Source organism: Cottoperca gobio, unplaced genomic scaffold (genome assembly GCF_900634415.1).
Source record: "Cottoperca gobio unplaced genomic scaffold, fCotGob3.1 fCotGob3_192arrow_ctg1, whole genome shotgun sequence".
Lineage (NCBI taxonomy): Eukaryota > Metazoa > Chordata > Actinopteri > Perciformes > Bovichtidae > Cottoperca > Cottoperca gobio.
The window spans coordinates 14,094-34,656 of NW_021166834.1; the positions used below are offsets into that span (position 1 = coordinate 14,094).

Here is a 20,563-nt window from a genome sequence, read left to right on the forward strand (position 1 = left end):
AATAATCAACTAGGGAAGAATCATAGCGATATCAGTCTCTCCTAAAAGCCTCCGCTGACCGTCTCCATTCGCGCATGCGCTCTGCGGGCATCACAGTGCGATGAAGAGAGTGCAGTGCAAAAGTAGCGCAAGAGGTAAACAAGCTTTTGTGATTGTCATTTACACATTTTAACGCTCATAATTACGTTTGAGCAGCGGGGACAGTTTTATAAAGGTGCCTGCTCCCATGACAGCCCGTAGGGCGACATTGAACTCGCTGCTTTCACTGTGACATTTCACAGAGCTACTTCACCTCAGCAGAGGCTAACGGTTAGCTGTATTAGCTTATCTGCTCAGAGTCAATGGAGAGGAGAACTACTCTTTTTAACTGGGCAAGCTTAATGAACAGCGTCAAATATTTCGTTGTCTCCTTTTCGAAGCAGGCGTAGTTTACGAACGTGTGAATCTGAAGCATTTTTGCGTGTCGTATTGTGTCATTTCTTGCTGCTCTTTGGAGCTAACACAGATTAGCATTAGCATTTTAGCTACTGTCAAATATTTGATTGAGGGGCGGGACTCTTATTTTTCTTTTCTTTTTTGACTGACAGTATTGACGGCCAATGAGAACTGAATATACGTCCTCAGTGGCTTGCGAGCCAATCAGCTTTTTTCTCAGAAGAAGCTAACGGATCATAAACTGAAACGTCAGTAAATAAATATAATAGTTTCTTTGATTGATTACACGATGCTTGAGTTTTGACCTTTTCACTCGCACGTCTAAGTCGTTATTCAGTCTTTATATTTATTTATGAAAAGCTAAACTAAAAAGTTTTGCTTCAACCGTTATGTCTTACGTCCTGTCATCACGTAAGTAAACGTACAGTTGACGTAACCTTTAAAACAGTACAGTATGTGCTCTGAAACGACTCTTATCTTAATGTTGTTATCAATTAAAAATATTTCTTAACTTTACAAGTTCAAACGCTGTTTTTCTATGTACAACCTTGAAAATAAAATTGGAAAACTTGATTTTGGCATTTGAATTTAAATTATCTCAACATCAATTGGAATTGGTCTTTTTATGAATGGTCAACTTTGACGGATAAAAAAGAAAATGCCTTGGAAGACTTTAATATTAAAAAATAAGGGCATTATTAAAATGCCAAAGCCAGTTTTACTACTTCATTTTCAGGAGGAATCTCTCAGGAAGTCCTCCAAACATGTGTTTTTGGTCCCTTGCGAACTTGTTGAATTGTGTATTTGTATTTGCAGACTCTGGAAATTTGTTGAAGTCAGCGAGACGGCCTATGTTGATCTCTATTCTGCACATGTTGGCATTTAAAGCAACATAAACATTGCAAAGAATGCAAAGTTAACATTGTTCTCTTCTTTGCTGACAGAGCTTAGTGTGTTGTTGGACAGATTCATGTTGATGACAAAGCTCTTACCTAAATGCACAAGAACAACGTTTACACAGAGTGACACCAGACACACTTTTGAGCAATCAAAGTGTTTCAGGCTCAAATAAACAGACATATGAAATATAAAATATATAAGAAGGACTGTCCACTAACCGTAGAACAAACTTTGTCGTGTAAATATGTATAAGACAGAAAAAATACATTTATAATAGTTGTTTTTCTCTTTGTGCCAGATGAAGACTCCCCCGGACAGGTCAGGAATCACCTTTGAGGTTGGAGCTCAGCTAGAAGCCCGAGACCGCCACAAGAACTGGTGTGGACACACACACACACACACACACACACACACACACACACACACACACACACACACACACACACACACACACACACACACACACACACACACACAAAATAACAATATATATGTCCAGCTGTCTTCTGGTCTGGTTGGTAATTACATTTACCGTATTTTCCGCACTATAAGGCGCACTTAAAAGCCTTTAATTTTCTCAAAAAGCGACAGTGCGCCTTATAATCCGGAGCGCTTTATATATGGATTAATTCTGGTTGTGGTTACTGATCACGAAGCGATTTTGTGTGGTACACGGCGCTCTGTCAAAATGTTTTAGTACGACTTTGGTAAACTACAAAGCCACACCGCTTGCAGCATTACGGCTACCGTAGTCCGCGTCGCGGAGTAATACATACTGTGCTTCACCATAATATTACAGTGTGTGTGTATAAGGACCCCAAAATGGCACCTGTCAAGAGACACGCTTACGACGCGGACTTCAAACTCAAGGCTATCAGTCACGCAGTAGAACATGGGAATAGAGCAGCTGCGAGAGAATTCAACATTAATGAATCAATGGTACGGAAGTGGAGGAAGCAAGAAGATGACCTGCGCCAAGTAAAGAAGACCATTTCGCGGTATCAGACTGTTTTTTTTACGTGTTACAACTGAACAAGGTTGGGAGTTATTGTGAATACACTCAATAATCATTGTTTAATCAAACTGTTTTAACCTCCATCATGTTGTTATCCTGTCAGGTACGCAGCTACGATTGAGAAAATTGACTACGACAAAGAGCGCATCCAGGTCCATTACCGCCAGTGGAGCCGGCGACACAACGAATGGTTTCATTGGACCTCACCGTACCTGCGGCCGCTGGAGCGAGTCAGCCTGAGGAAGCAGGGCCTGAATCCACCACACTCACATCCAGTACGACACAGTGTGTTTGTGTGTTTTTGAGAGAGAGAGAGAGAGAGAGAGAGAGTTTTATTTAATACATTACAGTTTTATTTATTACTTTACAGTTTTATTTAAAGCATTATTTTTTAGGTAAAGGTAATGTGAAGTGTTCCATGAAGGCATGTCTGGTGTTATAATAATGTCTGGTGTTATTCGTGTGTTAGCTGGGACTACAGGTATGTAGGTTTTCTTCAGGCAGAAATGTTTCCTACAGACGGGACCAGGCTGTGTGCCAGTCTCCCTTTCAAACTCCTTTTCCTTTACATAACTAATAATGTCTGTAACTCAACTTAATCTTTACGTTTCATGAGTCCTGTTGTGTCTTTGTCACTTTTTGTCCGAACCGAAAGGTTTTCATTGACACAACATATAAGAATAGTCTATAGTTAGTGTCAGTCTCTGTTTACTTTGTTGGACTCATTTTTCTCTCACTTGTCTCAGATGTTCGTTTCCGGTACGAAGGTTTTGGCCTGTTGGACAGACTGTCGTTTCTACCCGGCCAAAATCCTCAGAGTCAACAAGGACGGTGAGTTTCAACTTCAGCTTTTACACCAGATGTTACCTTACTGTACATTTAAATGACATGTTGAATAATAGATGAGTCAATCCACAGAAAATCAAGTGTGTGTGTGTGTGTGTGTGTGTGTGTGTGTGTGTGTGTGTGTGTGCGTGTGCGTGTGCGCGTGTGTGTGTGTGTCAGACTCCTACAAAGTGCGCTTCTACGACGGCGTGGTTCTGACTGTGAAGCCCACTAAGGTCAAACCATTCCAGGAAGTAAGAAATGCTACATTCCCATTGGTCATCATCTGATTTGCTGCTCCAATCAAAACTCCTCTGATCTTAAGTGTTTTGTTTGTTTGTTTTGTGTGTGTGGTGGCACAGAAGTCCAGATCTGAGAAGAGTGCGGTGGGAAGCGAGGGATGGGAGGAAGGTGAGAGTGAGGAGGAGGAGGAGGAGGAGGAGGAGGATGGTGGAGAGAGAGAGGAGGAGAGGAAGGAGGAAGAAATGGAGAACGTGACATCAGAGGAGAAGGAAGGAGCTGAGGAGGAGGAGAGGAAGAGGAAAGCAGAACCTTCATCCTCCCATCCACCAGCAAAGAAGAAAGCAGATGACGGTAAGTTAACATAGTTATTCTACATGTCTGTCTGATTATATAATCAAAGTGTTCAATTTGTAGGTGAGGTAAATGCCTTTAAATCTTTCATCGTCTACAATCATGCAGCTAATACTAATGAATTTCTCCTCTTCCAGGTAGAAGCGGTGGAGCTCAGAATCAGCCAATCACAGCCGACTCCACCCAGCCCGCTCCTCCTGACCCCGCCTCCATCGACAAAGGTAAACATCAGAGACTTTCAGACACGAATAATTACAGGAGGCCTCTGTGGATAAAAACCTCCTGAACGATGAACACTGAAGGAATCCTAACAAGGACAACCTGACTGACCTGATGAACTCCCATGATGCACCGCTGCTACACGACGCCACCAAACTCCATCTTTTGTTATTTCTTTGATTGAGAGACCCCTAGTGGCAGAAGATTAAATATTGTGCATTTAATTAATACATAATACATGACATTACGCTGCATGTATTTCCAATACCCTTTATCCATCACAAGAGAGATGTTTACTGACCTGTATGGAAAATAATATAATAACATTATTGGCTATTCTGCAAACTGAGGATGGCTCAACTTTTCAAGTGTAGTTTTTGAGAGGAGAAAAGAAGCAACGACTCGTCCTCTATCTGGACTGATTCAATAGTTATTGCTATAAATGATGTTTATTTCTTTAGTCCTCCTATAACCGCACGCTCTGTCTGTTTATCTCAATCTTTCTCAGACGTCCTGTTGGAGCGCCAGGCCCACCTGCCCACCACTCACAAATTCAGCAGAGAGCCACGTAAGAGCACTGACAAACTATACAAAACATTATGCTCCACATAAACACAAACACTGCATACAAACTGTACAGTTATATTGTAAATGAGGGCTTAGGTACTGTAAGTCATGCGTCTGCGCCTTATCATTTATTAAGGATTAAAGCACATACGGTACACATCCCAAACAGCTGGGTATCATTTTAAATGTTTCAAGTGTAGATACATTACATGAGTTCTGTTGGTCCGCACAAAACAAGTATTTCTATGAAAGCTCACTTTGAGTTTTATATAAACATGTTATTCAAAAAAAGAAGCCAAAGTTCTCAAATATTAAACACAAGTTGCAGCGAGACAGGAATTTATTAGAATCTAAAATTGGCAAAATGTTGACTGCAAAGAATATATAAACCAAATAATGACCAGATGTTTGCTGCACACTTTGCTATGTGACATCTCTGTGTATATAAATATACACTGCCCGCATAAAAGAAAAAGTCACCACTTGGTTTTAACTAAGTAAATCGATGAGAGCTTCCATTGGATAAATACTGCAGTGATTAATATGTTTCTGCTGGCAACAAGTTATTTAACCCGAGCTGATGCGGTGAGTAGCTTCTCATTTCTTAAACAACCATGTGGGAAGACGGATCCTGTGTGTTCAATTTGCTAGAGAGGACTCTGGAGCAAGAAGAAGGTCATGTGAATCCAGATGTACCCTGTTCCAGAGTGATGGGCGCATCAGGGTGAGAAGAGAGGCGGATGAAGTGATGCACCCATCATGCCTCGAGCCTCTCTCTCATCATCAATACAAAATCTTGGCGGAAATGTAATGCAGCTCTGGACGGAAGTAAATGTTGTGACATTGCAGAAGCTCATCGAAAGATGCCGCGGCGAATGCGTTCTGTACTCAAAGCTAAAGGCGGTCCAACGAAACATTAGTGCAACTTTTGTTTTGGGACGGGCAGTGTATCACTTCTCATTATACTTACATTTACTACATTTCTATTTATTCATTTTGCAATTTTATATGTATATTTTATACTGTATGTTATATTTAATCCCTGCATTTTAACTTCTGCACTTTTTTTTATATTTTATTTTTTGTTGCACATGTTAAATGAGCGTTCATAGCCAATGACTGCTTCTCTGTAACTGTTGACAATATCTTGAAACTACAAAACACACACACTAGGTGCGTTTCCATCCACCTGTTTTATTTTCAATTTGCCTATAAAAACCTGAAACTTTGAGAAAATCCTAGCAAATTTTATTGCAAAAAAGTTTCTACACTCGGTGCTAAGTATCAAATAAATGATGACATACATAAGCATGTGAAACATATTCTCCTGATCGCTCCTCACAGATCTGATGTAACCTTCTTCACATTAATACATGAAATATTTACATGCATTCTTCTACTTTGTGTTTTTACCGTTGGAGGTTTGACTAGCGCTCTTGTAATTACGCTCTCTTCTTCTGCGATGATACCCACAACGCTAGTGGATGGAAATGAGCATTCATTTTTTGCATTTTCTCTTGCCGATTTTCTCGAAATTCGGTTAACATTTGCGATACATTTGGATGGAAACCTAGCTTCTCTTTACTCTCCTCTCCTCTCTCAGTGTACAGGGTGATAAAGAACCAGCCACCTCCCATTCTCTCCATTGAGTTGGACCACAACCCCTTCAAGTGTCCCGCAGCCGGCTGCACCAAGTCGTTCAGGAAGGCGAGTCTGCTGCACTACCACATCAAGTACTACCACTCCGACCAGCAGCTGGACGAACAGCTGGACGAACAGCTGGAGGCACCGAGGTGGGTCGACGGTCCCAGAGCTTCACAGGAAGTCAGCAGGAGCAAAGTTGTGTCTAAGTTTTGTGTTTCACTGACTGCTGCTGCTGTTGTAGGAGGAAGCGGTCATCTTCTCAGGGCGGCGACTTCATGTCGGAGAGGAAGAGTGAGGACCAGAACAGCCCCTGTCACCGTGACAACAGAGAGCTCATGGGAACAGGTAGGACCACAACAACCCGTCCAAGTTTTAATGGAACGTTAAAATGTGGTTCATCTTTGTGTTTATTTAAAAGTGTATCTTAACCCTTATGCCTCACTAAGAGTATTTTTTGTTTTTGATCATGTTGGCTGTGTTAATGCGCAGGGCAAACATTTTAGCAAAGGTGTGAGTTTTCTTTTCTATTTCCTGAATTAGAAGTTGAACCTCAGCTCCTATAATAAGTCTATAATAAACTCACAGCCTTGATTGATTGAAACCCATTAAAACCACAATATTTGAACACACAACCATTACAGAATAATTCATGCTTTCTATCATATCAGGCTTCAATCTGGAGCCTTGCTTTCAAAATTGTACTTTTTACTGTTTTCCACCAAATTGAGCCGTTTTCTGATGTTTGCCCTTCGGAGCAAACACGTGCTGTTCCCATGGTTTCCACGAGGGGCACTGCTGCTGTATTATGTGTTTGATGCAATGGATCAAAATCAATGTTGTTGCTCATCATTGAAATATCCCAGACTGTTAAAGAAATGTTTCCCTTGTATTTAGTAAATAGATAATTTGTTTTGTTTTCTTCAATAACACACATGGCATCATGTTAAATTGGCATTTAAAGGTTTAAAATTCTGAAAATTAATGACTTTGGTCGTTATTATCAGGATAGAAGTTTGTTAAAGATTTTACTCAGTAAAATTGGAAAAATCATCAAATGTGTCCTCTAAGGACATCAGAGCAACTTTTTTAAAGGGATGTGTGCACAAGGATTAACAAAGAGTTCAGCTTCCACAGTTTGTTTCTTACCCGTCTCACCTGCCTGTCTGTAAGCAGAAGTGAAGAATGAAGGAGAGGGGGAGAAAACGGGAGAACGGGACAGAAAGGAGAGAAAGAACTTCCTGAGAGTCAAACTAAAGAAGAAGAAAAAGAAGAAAAAGAAGAAGAAAAGTCAGTCAGGTGAGAGTCAGTCATTCATTGGCCACATCCTTCAGAAGGATACGGACCCAGAACTGGGACACAGTGTTTTAGACGGTTACACGAGCAAAGAAGCAGTGTCCAGGTTGAAAAATACAAAAGTTACACTTCACACTGTCACAGCCTCTGCAACGGTTAAATCAGCGTGCCAAACTACAATAACTAACTTCCTGTTGTTGTTGTTTTATTTTTGACAATTCACCTCACTCAGTATCTTTGCCCCCAATCCCTCCCTCCACGCCCCTGCTAAAGGTTTCATGTTCATTCATCTGTGTTCACTGGGCACTAATGTTAATTCGTGTAGCGTTGCGTTAGTTTGTGTATTGGACTAAATCCAAACTAGAAAACGACCCGCATGTTCTTCTCACCTTCCCGGTGGTGGCGCAGCCAGGAGAGCAGCCCCCCAGGGAGGAGAGAGGTCGGCAGAGCTGGCACATCTTGCACATCTTATACATTGAACCTTTAAACTCTTTTGCGCCTCCCCGTTTGAGAACCTCTGCTGTAGCTGATTAATCTGTATTATTAGTACTTTTAAGAGTATTAGAACAACGACTGTGTTGTGTGAGTACTTATTGTACTGTTTCTTTTTTACGTCAGGACTTTGCAGCAGTGATGATGAGAACTCAGACCGACCTCAGATCAGTGTGAAGCTCTCCCCTGAACACGAAAACACACACACGCAAGGTGGGAACTCTTATTTACGCAAAAAACAAAATAAAAAGTTTTGATTTGAAATCTCCTCTAACCTCTGGACGTCTCCCTTTCAGCTGACGACGGCAGCGACTGGTCGACGCTAACAGCAGAGAGCGGGGAGGACACGTCGTCTTGGCCTGTTGCTATGGAAACAGAGGAGTGTGAGGTGGTGAGGTGTGTGTGCGAGGTGGACGAGGAGAACGACTTCATGATCCAGGTAAGACGCACGCACACAAACAACTGTTGAACAGGAGCAGATAGAAATACAGAGAGGGTAAAGAAAATACCTGTGCAGGTGAAGCAGATGGAAGTTTTGTGGACGCTTTTTTCTTTTGTAGAAATTGATTAATAATTTTCGATGTTACTTGCAAAGTTCTTGAACTCACCACTGAAAAACCTTTTTGAGCTGCTTTAATGAGATGATTATACTTCTATCTTTTTTACATCTTATATCTTTCTAGATTTTGGGGTGTAGGTGTAAAGAGTATTGTTTTTTATGTTGGATGAATTTTGCAAGTCAGCAGTAAACCAAGCATCATTATTATTATTGTTATTATTATTATTGTTATTGTTGTTGTTGTTATTATTATTGTTGTTGTTAGTATTGTTATTATTATTATTGTTATTATTATTATTATTGTCATTGTTGTTGTTATTATTGTTGTGTTATTATTGTTGTTAGTATTGTTATTATTGTTATTATTATGTATTATTATTATTGTTGTTGTTAGTATTGTTATTATTATTATTGTTGTTATTATTGTTATTACTATTGTTGTTAGTATTATTATTATTGTTAGTATTATTGTTAGTATTATTGTTCTTAGTATTGTTATTATTATTGTTGTTAGTATTGTTATTATTGTTATTATTGTTATTATTATTGTTGTTAGTATTATTGTTAGTATTATTATTGTTGTTAGTATTATTGTTGTTAGTATTGTTATTATTATTATTTTTGTTATTATTGTTATTATTATTGTTGTTAGTATTATTGTTGTTATTATTGTTATTATTATTGTTGTTAGTATTGTTGTTATTGTTATTATTGTTAGTATTATTATTGTTGTTAGTATTAGTATTATTATTGTTATTATTATTGTTAGTATTATTGTTAGTATTGTTATTATTGTTATTATTGTTGTTAGTATTGTTATTATTATTATTATTATTATAATTGTTGTTAGTATTGTTGTTGTTATTATTGTTAGTATTGTTGTTATTGTTGTTATTATTATTATTATTGTTAGTATTATTATTGTTATTATTATTGTTGTTAGTATTATTGTTGTTATTATTATTGTTGTTAGTATTGTTATTATTATTATTGTTATTATTATTGTTGTTAGTATTATTGTTAGTATTATTATTGTTGTTAGTATTATTGTTGTTAGTATTGTTATTATTGTTATTATTATTTTTGTTAGTATTGTTATTATTGTTGTTAGTATTGTTATTATTGTTATTATTATTGTTGTTAGTATTGTTATTATTGTTGTTATTATTATTGTTGTTAGTATTATTATTATTATTACTACTATTGTTTTTAGTATTATTGTTGTTATTATTGTTGGTGTTATTATTGTTGTTATTATTACTATTATCTGTGTCCAATCTTTTTGAACAAGTTACTAATGGAATTACTTACTTTGTAAGCTGTGTTTGCGTCTCTGTCCACATATACCTTTTTGAAAGATTCCTTCTCCAACATGTACGTATGTTTTCTGCTTCTGTGACAGAATGCAGTTATGGGGCGATGTAATCATTCCCTCTGTCCATAGCAGTTGTGAAGTGATCAGTAACACAGATACAGTGATGGATCTTTGAACAGTATTTTATTATTTTTCTAACTTGTCTGTGTTTGTCTGCAGTGTGAGTCGTGTCTGTGTTGGCAGCATGGCACCTGTATGGGCTTATATGAAGACAACGTCCCGCACAACTACACCTGCTACTATTGCAGACACACTGCAGGTAGGAGCTCTCTCTGTGTGTGAGGACACTTGATCAATCAAATTGTATTTATATAGCCCAATATCACAAAAGACACATCAGAATACGACACCCTCTGTCCTTAGACCCTCTGTCCTCAGACCCTCTGTCCTTAGACCCTCTGTCCTTAGATCCTCTGTCCTTAGACCCTCTGTCCGTAGACCCTCTGTCCTTAGACCCTCTGTCCTCAGACCCTCTGTTCTTAGACCCTCTGTCCTTACACCCTCTGTCCTTACACCCTCTGTCCTTACACCCTCTGTCCTTAGACCCTCTGTCCTTAGACCCTCTGTCCGTAGACCCTCTGTCCTTAGACCCTCTGTCCTTAGACCCTCTGTCCGTAGACCCTCTGTCCTTAGACCCTCTGTCCTTAGACCCTCTGTCCGTAGACCCTCGCACCGCACAAGGAAAAACTCCCTAAAAGAAACCCCATAATTAAAGGGGCAAAATGTAAGAAACCTCAGAGAGAGACTGAGGAGGGATCCCTCTCCCAGGACGGACAGACGTGCCATAGATGTCGTGTGTACAGGATAAACAACATAGTACAAATACAACCTAGACAATCCAAGTGACAGAAATATAATAACGTGTGCTTCAGGCAGGAACACGGCAACAGGCGCAGCCACGATTCATGATCCAGATGACACTCGCTGCTTTGATTATTGTTTTTCACATAACTACTTAAGATGGCAAAATTCACAGAGTAATAATCTATAGAAAAACTGACAAGTTTAGCGTGTGTGTGTGTCACGTTTAGGGTGGCGGCGGGCTCAGCGCTTCCTGTCAGAACCTGACTTGCTGATATCTGGCCACATGTTCGGCCTGTCGTGCGTGAAGGAGAACTACTCGGAGGTCAACGCCTCTAAGATCTCACACACCAGCAGTCTGCTGGCACACACACATGGCCTCAGTCAGGTCGTCAGTGGGCTGCAGCTCAAAGTCAGCCTGTTACAGTGAGTACAGCTACGTCATGTGACTCGGTTTATCCGTTTGAGTCCACGGACACGTACATTCAGCCCGTTTCTCCGTCTGTCCACCCAGCTCTCCGTCCCACCCTGACCTGCAGCTGTGGAAGTTGCCATGGAGACGAGAGGAGGGGTCGAGGTTGACGTCCAGCCCGAGAGGAGAGACCCCCGTCTGTTACGTCAGCAGCGAGCACTGCTACCAGAAGCCCGGAGCATCATGGGAAAAAGCAGAGGAGAGAGAAATGGAAAGGCAGGAGCAGGACGCTGAGCAGAAGGTAAACACTTTGACAGGATGCAGATCTGAGTTCATATTTAAATAAAGTTTAATTCTTTACATTTACACTTTGATAACCACATGAAGTTTCTGTCATCAGCATCCCTCATCTTTTAACTATTATAATGTGTTGGAAGGAAATGTGGATGCTGGTGATCATGTATATAATGTAACAGTATCAGTCGATATAAATAAACAGACTCGATCATTATGAACAAAACAAGTTTGCAAATATTTCATACAATGACAGTGATATAATTATAACAATAATACATTTTATTTATAGAGCACTTTACATTTACACTTTAAAGTTATCATATAAAACAACACTAAAAATATACAACACACATTTGCAGTTCAAGTACAAGCAGTTCTGAAAGAAAGATATACATATGTGTGTGTGTGTGTATATATATATATATGTGTGTGTATATATATATATATATATATATATATATATATATATATATATATATATATATATATATATATATATATATATATATATATATATATATATATATATATACACACACACACATACCCAACTCTGGATTAAACGTGTATGAAGAGTTCTATCCATGCCAGTGGCTCGAGGGATAGCAGCGTCCGTTGGTCTGCAATTTTTCACTTATCCTGTGAAATATCTCAGAATCTACTTGTTAGCACAACATTTCAGGGTCCCAGATGATGAATCCTAATGACTTTTTCTTGAGTGTCAGCACCCTGAGGTTGACATTTGAGGGTTTCGAGTGAAATATCTCAAAAACTGTAAACATTATATATGCTAACATCAACATGTGCTCAAAGCACCACTGTGTCTCATTACATTCTCACAGAGCTGACAATTTATGAAAGCAGGTTTTGAAGTTCCAGTTCCAGTTTTCCTTCACATGTTCCATAGTGATGTGTTTCTGTGTTATCTCACTCATTCCCCTGAATGAACAAAGTGTGACTTGGCAGTTTATGTCAACCACAGGTGACGTAAGGCATGGGAAGTGTGGTGTAAAAAAACCTCAGAAACTCAGACCTTTAGTAGAAGCAGTACTTCATGTTCGCAGCACTAAGCAGGATCCTGCTGTTGCTATGAGACCAGTGAGTACCAGTTTTAAGGCTCTGGGCTCGTAAATGTGGGACTATTTATACCTGCTGCTGCTCAGTGAGTGTGAGAGCTGTGGAGAGAGCTTCAGAAAACGTGTTATCAAATAAAAGCGTCCCTTCTCTCAGTTTCTTCACTTCTTCCTCCTGCTTCACTTGTTTGTTGTTTTATCTTAACCATCTTATCTGTTCTGTGGTGGCCATCTTTGACGTGATGAAGCAGGAATTCTGATTCTGTTTTTGTAGGAAATAAAGCCTGAAGATGTCGACAAGAAACCAGCTGATGCAAACACTGTGATGCACACAGACACACCCAGCATAAAAAGAGAGAGTCACACACACACTCGGACACACACAGGGGAGCCTCGTCCCGCGTCGGAGGCCGAGTGTCAGCTGAACCTGCTGGAGCACGTCGAGACTCTTCACCATCAGATCAGCGCCAGGATGGACCTGATAGAGCGAGAGCTGGACGGTAACACACACACACACACACACACACACACTCACACTCACACTCACACTCACACACCATTACAGCCAAGCCTGCTTATTTACACTTGAAAACATGTTAAACTAGCTTTTCAAAAACAACTTTTTTTTCTCTCTCTCTCTTGTTCTCTCTCTGTCTCTCTCTCGCTCTCCCTCTATCTCTCTCTCTCTCTCGCTCTCTCTTGTTCTCTCTCTGTCTCTCTCTCGCTCTCCCTCTATCTCTCTCTCTCTCTCTCTCTCGCTCTCTCTTGTTCTCTCTCTGTTTCTCTCTCGCTCTCCCTCTATCTCTCTCTCTCTCTCTCTCTCTCTCTCTCTCTCTCTCTCTCTCGCTCTCTCTTGTTCTCTCTCTATCTCTCTCTCGCTCTCCCTCTATCTCTCTCTCTCTCGCTCTCTTGTTCTCTCTCTGTCTCTCTCTCGCTCTCCCTCTATCTCTCTCTCTCTCGCTCTCTCTTGTTCTCTCTCTGTCTCTCTCTCTCTCTTGTTCTCTCTCTATCTCTCTCTCTCTCTCTCGCTCTCTCTTTCTCTCTCTTGTTCTCTCTCTATCTCTATCTCTATCTCTCTCTCTCTCTCTCTCTCGCTCTCTCTCGCTCTCTCTCTTTCTCTCTCTTGTTCTCTCTCTCCAGTGTTAGAGTCCTGGCTGGACCACTCCGGAGAACTTGAGCCTCCGGACCCTTTGTCCCGCCTCCCGCAGCTCAAACAGCGAATCAGGCGGCTCCTGCGTGACCTGTGCACTGTGAGACACCTGTCGGTCTGGCGCTGACACTTTCCACTCCCTAAACTCTGACCCCTAACCTGTGACCCTGCAAGTCGCTGCTAGCCAATAGGAGCAGACAGACAGACTGACGGGGCTGGCACACGACTAGACAGACTTGTGGAGAGCGAGTCGACACTCTGGGGAGAAAACTGTGGTTTGTTTCCACACAGTCACTGGACAGCAGCGCCGCCTCTGGTGGAGAAAAGATGCACTACAACACATCGAGGATGACGACGTTTTTGGTTGTGACTGAACAGGTGATTCTCTTTTGTTAAATTTCTCAAAGGTACCAGAACATTTCCCAAAATGCTCCGGCAGAACTCTGTATGTTCAACCACATGCTCATGGCAGGTTTGATTATTGATTGATTTAGATCAGCCGGGACACAATGACTTTTATTTGTTTGGATGGCTCATTGAACTTAACTGCATGTGTTGTCATTAGCATCGGACAAAGTTTACAGTTTAGTGTTAGCATACGTCATTTTCTAGCAGCCATCCAAGCTGACAAACTGTGACGACATCAAAATGTGACAAAGCTCACAAACACATCTAAAGGATTTGGATAGATCTTTGAAGACATGAGGATTTTGTCAAAAGATTCCCGCAGTAATGCTTTCAAGGCAGAGACTTGGTAATTGTACTGGATACATTTTTTATCACAAAAAGAAAGAAAGTGAAAACATTATTTTTAAGGTTCTGGTCACAACAGAAAAATCCATTTGTGCGCGATCGCAAAATATTTGCTTCAAAGAGCTTGGTGACCACTAACACGCTGCCATTTCCTCTGCACGCATCATGTCATTGAAAAGAGAATTGAAAATAAAACAAACAATCTAAGGTAGAATAAGACGAGTATATAATACAAGAATAAAAATTGCAGTGCAAGAAACAAATAATTATTTAATTTAATAAAAGGCAGCAAACTGAAAGATATTCACACTTGATTTAACAGAACTGAGAGTTAGCTTGGTCGCTAAAAAAGGTTAGCATTTTTAATTTAAAAGACACATTTGTACGCCGCTGTGGAGCAGATTATACACCGACAACCACACCTGGAGCTAATAAGCTACGTGAGCTTTTTTTATTGTGACTCTCCGTTCCCACAAAGCTCAGCTCTGTCAGCACGACTTGCTATTGGTCAAACGTGTCTTATGTTCGCCAAAGTTAAACTTGCAGTGAAAATCTTTAGCCGATTTACGCGGCGATTCCTTTGAAATGAATGGATTTTGCAGCAAAATGTCACCGTTTTGAAACGCTGGTGTGACCGGGCCGTTATTTAGGACAAACTTTAAAGCTGAAATCCATAAAGTATCCAAGTGCGTATTTCTGATTTTGGACTAAACTGTCCCTTTTTAATCTCAATACACCGTACCATACAGATGGCTGTACAGATGATTTATAAAAGACGTTATGGGTTCAGAGTTCTGACTTTGCCTCAAGGTTACAAGCTCAGTTCAGTACTTCCTTTATTTTATTTCCCTTTTTTCTCCCTCTGGAATTAGTTTTTCAGGTGTTAGGTGAATTTTTCTAGATTTATATCGGTGCTTTCAATTTGTTTCTGCTAAATGTCTTTCTGACTTTACGAAGAAATGCATTCTTAAAAGCAATGTTTTAATGAGCATGGACGTTCATTCTTGACATTTGGGAACTGTATATGTAACAAGATAATTTCCGCTCACTGGTTCATTTAGTGATTTTTTTAGCTTTCAGCTGCATCTCTCTTGTCATATGTGAGTTATATTTTTTTTAGTTCAATCTAAACTCTCATATTCATCTCTGTATGTAGAAAGAATTCATCACAGATGAAGAGTATTGTTAGTATTTCTTATGAGGCCAGTCTAATAAACTGTTTTCTGTCTAATTAACCAGCAAAACGTTCCTCTGTTGTGACAAAAAAACTAATTGTAAGTGTAAATATGTCAAGGTGAATGTTTTATACACTTGTATAAGAAGCTAATTGTATAAAGCTGTAGATTTATTTTCATAGAAAGGTTGGTTATGAGTCAGGTTGGTTAACTCTGATGTGTTTGAAGAACGCAGAGCTTCTTGTTGCTTCTCTTTAATTATTGTGAAACTTAATTTGTTTCAGTTTTGATGCTATTTTATTTTACAGTTCAGTTCATGATGCGTTCAGGCGGGCCTCGACAACTCGGACAAATCAGTTCTGAGTTCATCCCCAGATCTGTTTTTTTTTGCCTACAGTGACGTCTTGTTCAAGGCAAGTTTATTTATATAGAAGATTTCAAACAAGGCAATTCAAAGTGCTTTACAGAAACATTCAAAACATTAGGACATGCAAAAGAGACGCATTATAATAAAATGACATTTAAATGCATTTTAAAAACAGTCATTAAAGAACCAAGAGAACAGAAATTAAAAACAAGCTAAAATAGAATAAGACTGGTATAAACTACAAGATAAGGAAACAGTGATGTGTAAGATATGAATACGTATTTGATTTAATGAAAAGCAGCAACAAACAGAAAAGTCTTCAGCCTTGATTTTCTTTTAAGTTGCGAGTTGCAGCTCACCTGCAGTTATCATATAACGCATCCACCTGAACGCAAACACATGATTTTCCGAGGTGATGAGGACGCGCCTGAAGGCAACACAAGTTCACGCACATTAAGCTGCAAAGACAAAAGTCAATGTTTTATTTTGTATTCTTGTTTAAAGCATGAAGATAACATTTCTGATGAATTCTAACTTTGAATAAAATGATCAAGTTCCCATCTGTGTGGAGGATGTGTCGCGTTTTTTGTGTATAACAGCGACAGGATTTTAGAAATACTGAGGAACCCCACACACCTCAGATGTTCTGATGATCTGCCAACCAAACTCTGTTCAGTTTAGTATTAATGGGAGACAACTTTAACTCATAGACATCACCAGGAAACTTCCCCAGTTGAGATTATATGCAGTTGTTATAGGCATTATCTTATTAAAAATGTGCTCATTTGCATTCATTAGCACAAGATAAATCTGAACTTTAGATAAAGCCAGGTTCAAAATTCATTATTTTCAGTTTCATTTTGTTGATGTAAACCCTTCTTCAAGTCATAATCAACCCCCAACACTTCCAGAAACATCAACATGGTTATGACTTCACGTCACGATTAGTAAGGATTCATTTTGTTTTAGCTAATAATTAGCTTCAGTTCTTGTTTTCACTCAATCTGTAAATTAAAGATTATTATAATAATAATAATAATAATAATAACAATAACAATACATTAGACTTGTATAGCGCTTCTTGTAACTCAAAGACGCTTAAATTATTAGTTTATTAGATTAGTAGTTTGAGCTTCATGTATGTTTCATTATCCATCCATCCATCCATCCATCGTCTACCGCTTATCCGGGATCGGGTCGCGGGGGCAGCAGCTCCAATAAGGAACCCTAATCTTCACTTCTCCGGGCCACATACTCCAGTTCCGACTGGGGGATCCTGAGGCGTTCCCAGGTCAGTGAGGAGATATAATCTCTCCACCGAGTCCTGGGTCTTCCCCGGGGTCTCCTCCCAGCTGGACGTGCCTGGAACACCTCCCTAGGGAGGCGCCCAGGTGCATCCTTACTAGATGCCCGAACCACCTCAACTGGCTCCTTTCAACGTAAAGGAGCAGCGGCTCTACTCCGAGTCTCTCACGGATGGCTGAGCTTCTCACCCTATCTCTAAGGGAGACGCCACCCGTCTGAGAAAACCCATTTCGGCCGCTTGTACCCGTGATCTCGTTCTTTCGGACATGACCCAGCCTTCATGATCATAGGTGAGGGTAGGAACGAAGATCGACCGGTATATTGAGAGCTTTGCCTTCTGGCTCAGCTCTCTTTTCGTCACAACGGTGCGGTAAAGTGACTGCAGTATCGCCCCCGCTGCTCCGATTCTCCGGCCAATCTCTCGCTCCATCGTCCCCTCACTCGCGAACAAGACCCCGAGGTACTTGAACTCCTTCACTTGGGGTAATGGCTCATTCCCTACCCGGAGTAGGCAATCCACCGGTTTCCTGCTGAGAGCCATGGCCTCAGATTTTGAGGTGCTGATCCTCATCCCAACCGCTGCACACTCGGCTGTGTACCGATCCAGTGACTGTTGAAGGTCACAGACCGATGATGCCATAAGGACCACATCATCTGCAAAGAGCAGCGATGAGATCCTCAGGCCACCGAACTGCAACCCCTCTCCTCCACGACTACGCCTCGATATCCTATCCATGAAAATCACGAACAGGATTGGTGATAAAGCGCAGCCCTGGCGGAGGCCAACATTCACTGGAAACGAGTCCGACTTACTGCCGAGTACCCGGACACAACTCTCGCTTTGGGCATACAGGGATTGGATGGCCCTCAAAAGTGACCCCTCACCCCATACTCCCGCAGCACCTCCCACAGTATCACCCGGGGGACCCGGTCATACGCCTTCTCCAGATCCACAAAACACATGTAGACCGGATGGGCGTACTCCCAGGCCCCCTCCAGGATCCTTGCAAGAGTAAAGAGTTGGTCTGTTGTTCCACGACCAGGACGGAATTCGCATTGTTCCTCTTCAATCAGCGGTTCGACTACCGGCCGAACCCTCCTTTCCAGTACCTTGGAGTAGACTTTACCAGGGAGGCTGAGAAGTGTGATACCCCTGTAGTTGGCACACACTCTCTGGTTCCCCTTTTTAAATAGGGGAACCACCACCCCGGTCTGCCAACCCCTAGGCACTGTCCCAGACTTCCACGCAATGTTGACAAGGCGTGTCAACCAAGACAGCCCCTCAACACCCAAAGCCTTCAGCATTTCTGGACGGATCTCATCAACCCCTGCGGCTTTGCCACTGTGGAGTTGTTTGACTACCTCAGTGACTTCCATCAGGGAAATTGACGATGATCCCCCATCAGCTTCCAGCTCTGCCTCTACCATAGAGGGCGTGTTAGTCGGATTCAGGAGTTCCTCAAAGTTGAATGTTTTTTTTTTTGTTAAACTATAATCCAAAATGTTTGCATGGTGTTCATACAGTATACTCTTCTTCAAACAAAGGACTGCAGGTTTAGTGAACTCATGTGAGCCAGTTAGTTCCCCGTGCTCCTTCCAGCGGCCGATAACCTTCTCAGTTGAAGTCAGCAGGGTCCCACCCTTGCTGTACACAGCTTGGATGGTTCCTCGCTTCCCCCTCCTGAGGTGCCGGATGGTTTTCCAGAAGCACCTTGGTGCCGACCGAAAGTCCTTCTCCATAGCTTCTCCGAACTTCTCCCACACCCGCTGCTTTGCCTCTGACACGGCAGAGGCTGCCGCCCTTCTAGTCCTTCGATACCCTGCAACTGTTTCCGGAGTCCTCCCGGATAACATAACCCGGAAGGATTCCTTCTTCAGTCGGACAGCTTCCCTGACCACCGGGGTCCACCACGGTGTTCGAGGGTTACCGCCCCTTGAGGCACCTAAGACCTTGAGACCACAGCTCATCACCTCATGTTTCATTATACATTTAGAATATTAATTTCTCCATTATGCAGATTGGTGCTGACAGCGGGCGGTGTGCAGCCCCTGTACATGCTCACAGATGATCATGAATATGCAAAACAGATCATGGAAACATTTAAAGTGAAGCAGTTTAAGTTTATAACTTAAAACATAAACATTACTTAAATTAAAAGTGTGATTAACTTCTCTCTGAAAATAGTCCCTAACAAATGCATTATTCCACCCTTTATGCTTTTAGGACTTTTTACCTAGTTCAAAAACAATCAAATGTAATAAGTTACAGTACTTATAATAGTTACTTATTACAATACAACTAAAAGTTAAAATACTCAATTAAAAAACCTCAGCTATTGTAACAAAGTAATTGAGTAAACGTACTTAGTTACATTACACCACTGGTGATCACTGATGTAAGGTTTCTATGGTACGAGGTTATCCTTTCAATGTTAACGTATGTTTCTATAAAGTATTTGTATTTCTGTTGTTTTCTACCCAGTCTGACAGATGGTCTCGCTGTTTGTTCACAGAGGACACTCTGTGTGTGTGTGTGTGTGTGTGTGTGTGTTACATTAACCCTCCCCCAGCAGTACAGTCCATTAAACAAAAGCCTAAATATGGATTGTATCCATGTGAGCCCTGTGGCTGTCGGGGTGAAAGTGTTGGTCTGACAAATGTTAGTTAGGTTGTCATGAACTTTGATACACACATTCATCTTCATTAAACACAACGTAGCTGATGGAAATGTCATTAGTTCTGCAGGTGTTTGGTCAAATTGTTAAGACCCCGGTCTGGGGACATCGTTTTTCATGCTTCCATAACACGTCGTCTTTCAGACTAGTGGAAAGAAAACATCGAAAATACACATTTCGGTTTTTATTTTGCTAACTTTATCTACTTGTGTTTGTAGAATTCTCCTAAATTCACCAAAAGTTAGCATTATAACATTTTATAATACACATGTAAAAGGCTGTTTTCTCTAAATTAGTTTTTTTTCAGACCCAGAAATATTCTGAAGCTTTTTACAGAGGAGGTTGGACGTATAACATTCAGTGTATTGATTTATACAGCATTTTACTCCTGAAGATAACTTAAACATTTATTTTTTTAATGGTTGTTGACTATTTTCTGTGATACAAACAGATATCTAAAATCCCTTCTGTAAAAACCTTTGACTCAACAAAATGAAACTGGCTTGTTTACATTTCTGAATGCCTCATTTGCATGTCTATATATAGTTTCATGGTGACGTATATTAGTTACAATGGTTACCCTATCCATCTGGGGTGTCTCCCCTGAACTGTATCATGTATATTTCTCTGTATGTAC

General features: G+C 40.6%; 1 protein-coding gene across 2 annotated transcripts; it reads left to right on the forward strand.

Moving 5' to 3' along the window:
- The first annotated feature begins 52 nt into the window (after positions 1-52).
- LOC115004821 (PHD finger protein 20-like) lies at positions 53-16,511 on the forward strand. 2 transcript variants are annotated; one of them, XM_029426521.1, is made up of 18 exons: positions 53-134; positions 1,634-1,713; positions 2,454-2,625; positions 3,097-3,181; positions 3,356-3,429; positions 3,538-3,769; positions 3,907-3,990; positions 4,497-4,556; positions 6,159-6,348; positions 6,441-6,544; positions 7,373-7,495; positions 8,111-8,197; positions 8,281-8,423; positions 10,078-10,177; positions 10,950-11,145; positions 11,234-11,432; positions 12,776-13,001; positions 13,642-16,511. In XM_029426521.1, exons 2-18 carry the CDS (start codon positions 1,634-1,636, stop codon positions 13,776-13,778), a joined length of 2,292 nt encoding a protein of 763 aa, XP_029282381.1. In that variant the 5' UTR covers positions 53-134; the 3' UTR covers positions 13,779-16,511. The 2 variants fall into 2 exon arrangements, with proteins under 2 accessions (XP_029282381.1, XP_029282382.1); XM_029426522.1 differs by lacking the exon at positions 4,497-4,556.
- The last annotated feature ends 4,052 nt before the right edge of the window (positions 16,512-20,563 follow it).

Bases quoted from the DNA above. Each gene is read 5' to 3' on its own strand.
- LOC115004821 (XM_029426521.1), top strand. From the start codon at position 1,634: ATGAAGACTCCCCCGGACAGGTCAGGAATCACCTTTGAGGTTGGAGCT. The intron at 3,991-4,496 runs GTAAACATCAGA...AATCTTTCTCAG, and splicing joins CCCCGCCTCCATCGACAAAG to ACGTCCTGTTGGAGCGCCAG. The intron at 10,178-10,949 runs GTAGGAGCTCTC...TGTCACGTTTAG, and splicing joins CTATTGCAGACACACTGCAG to GGTGGCGGCGGGCTCAGCGC.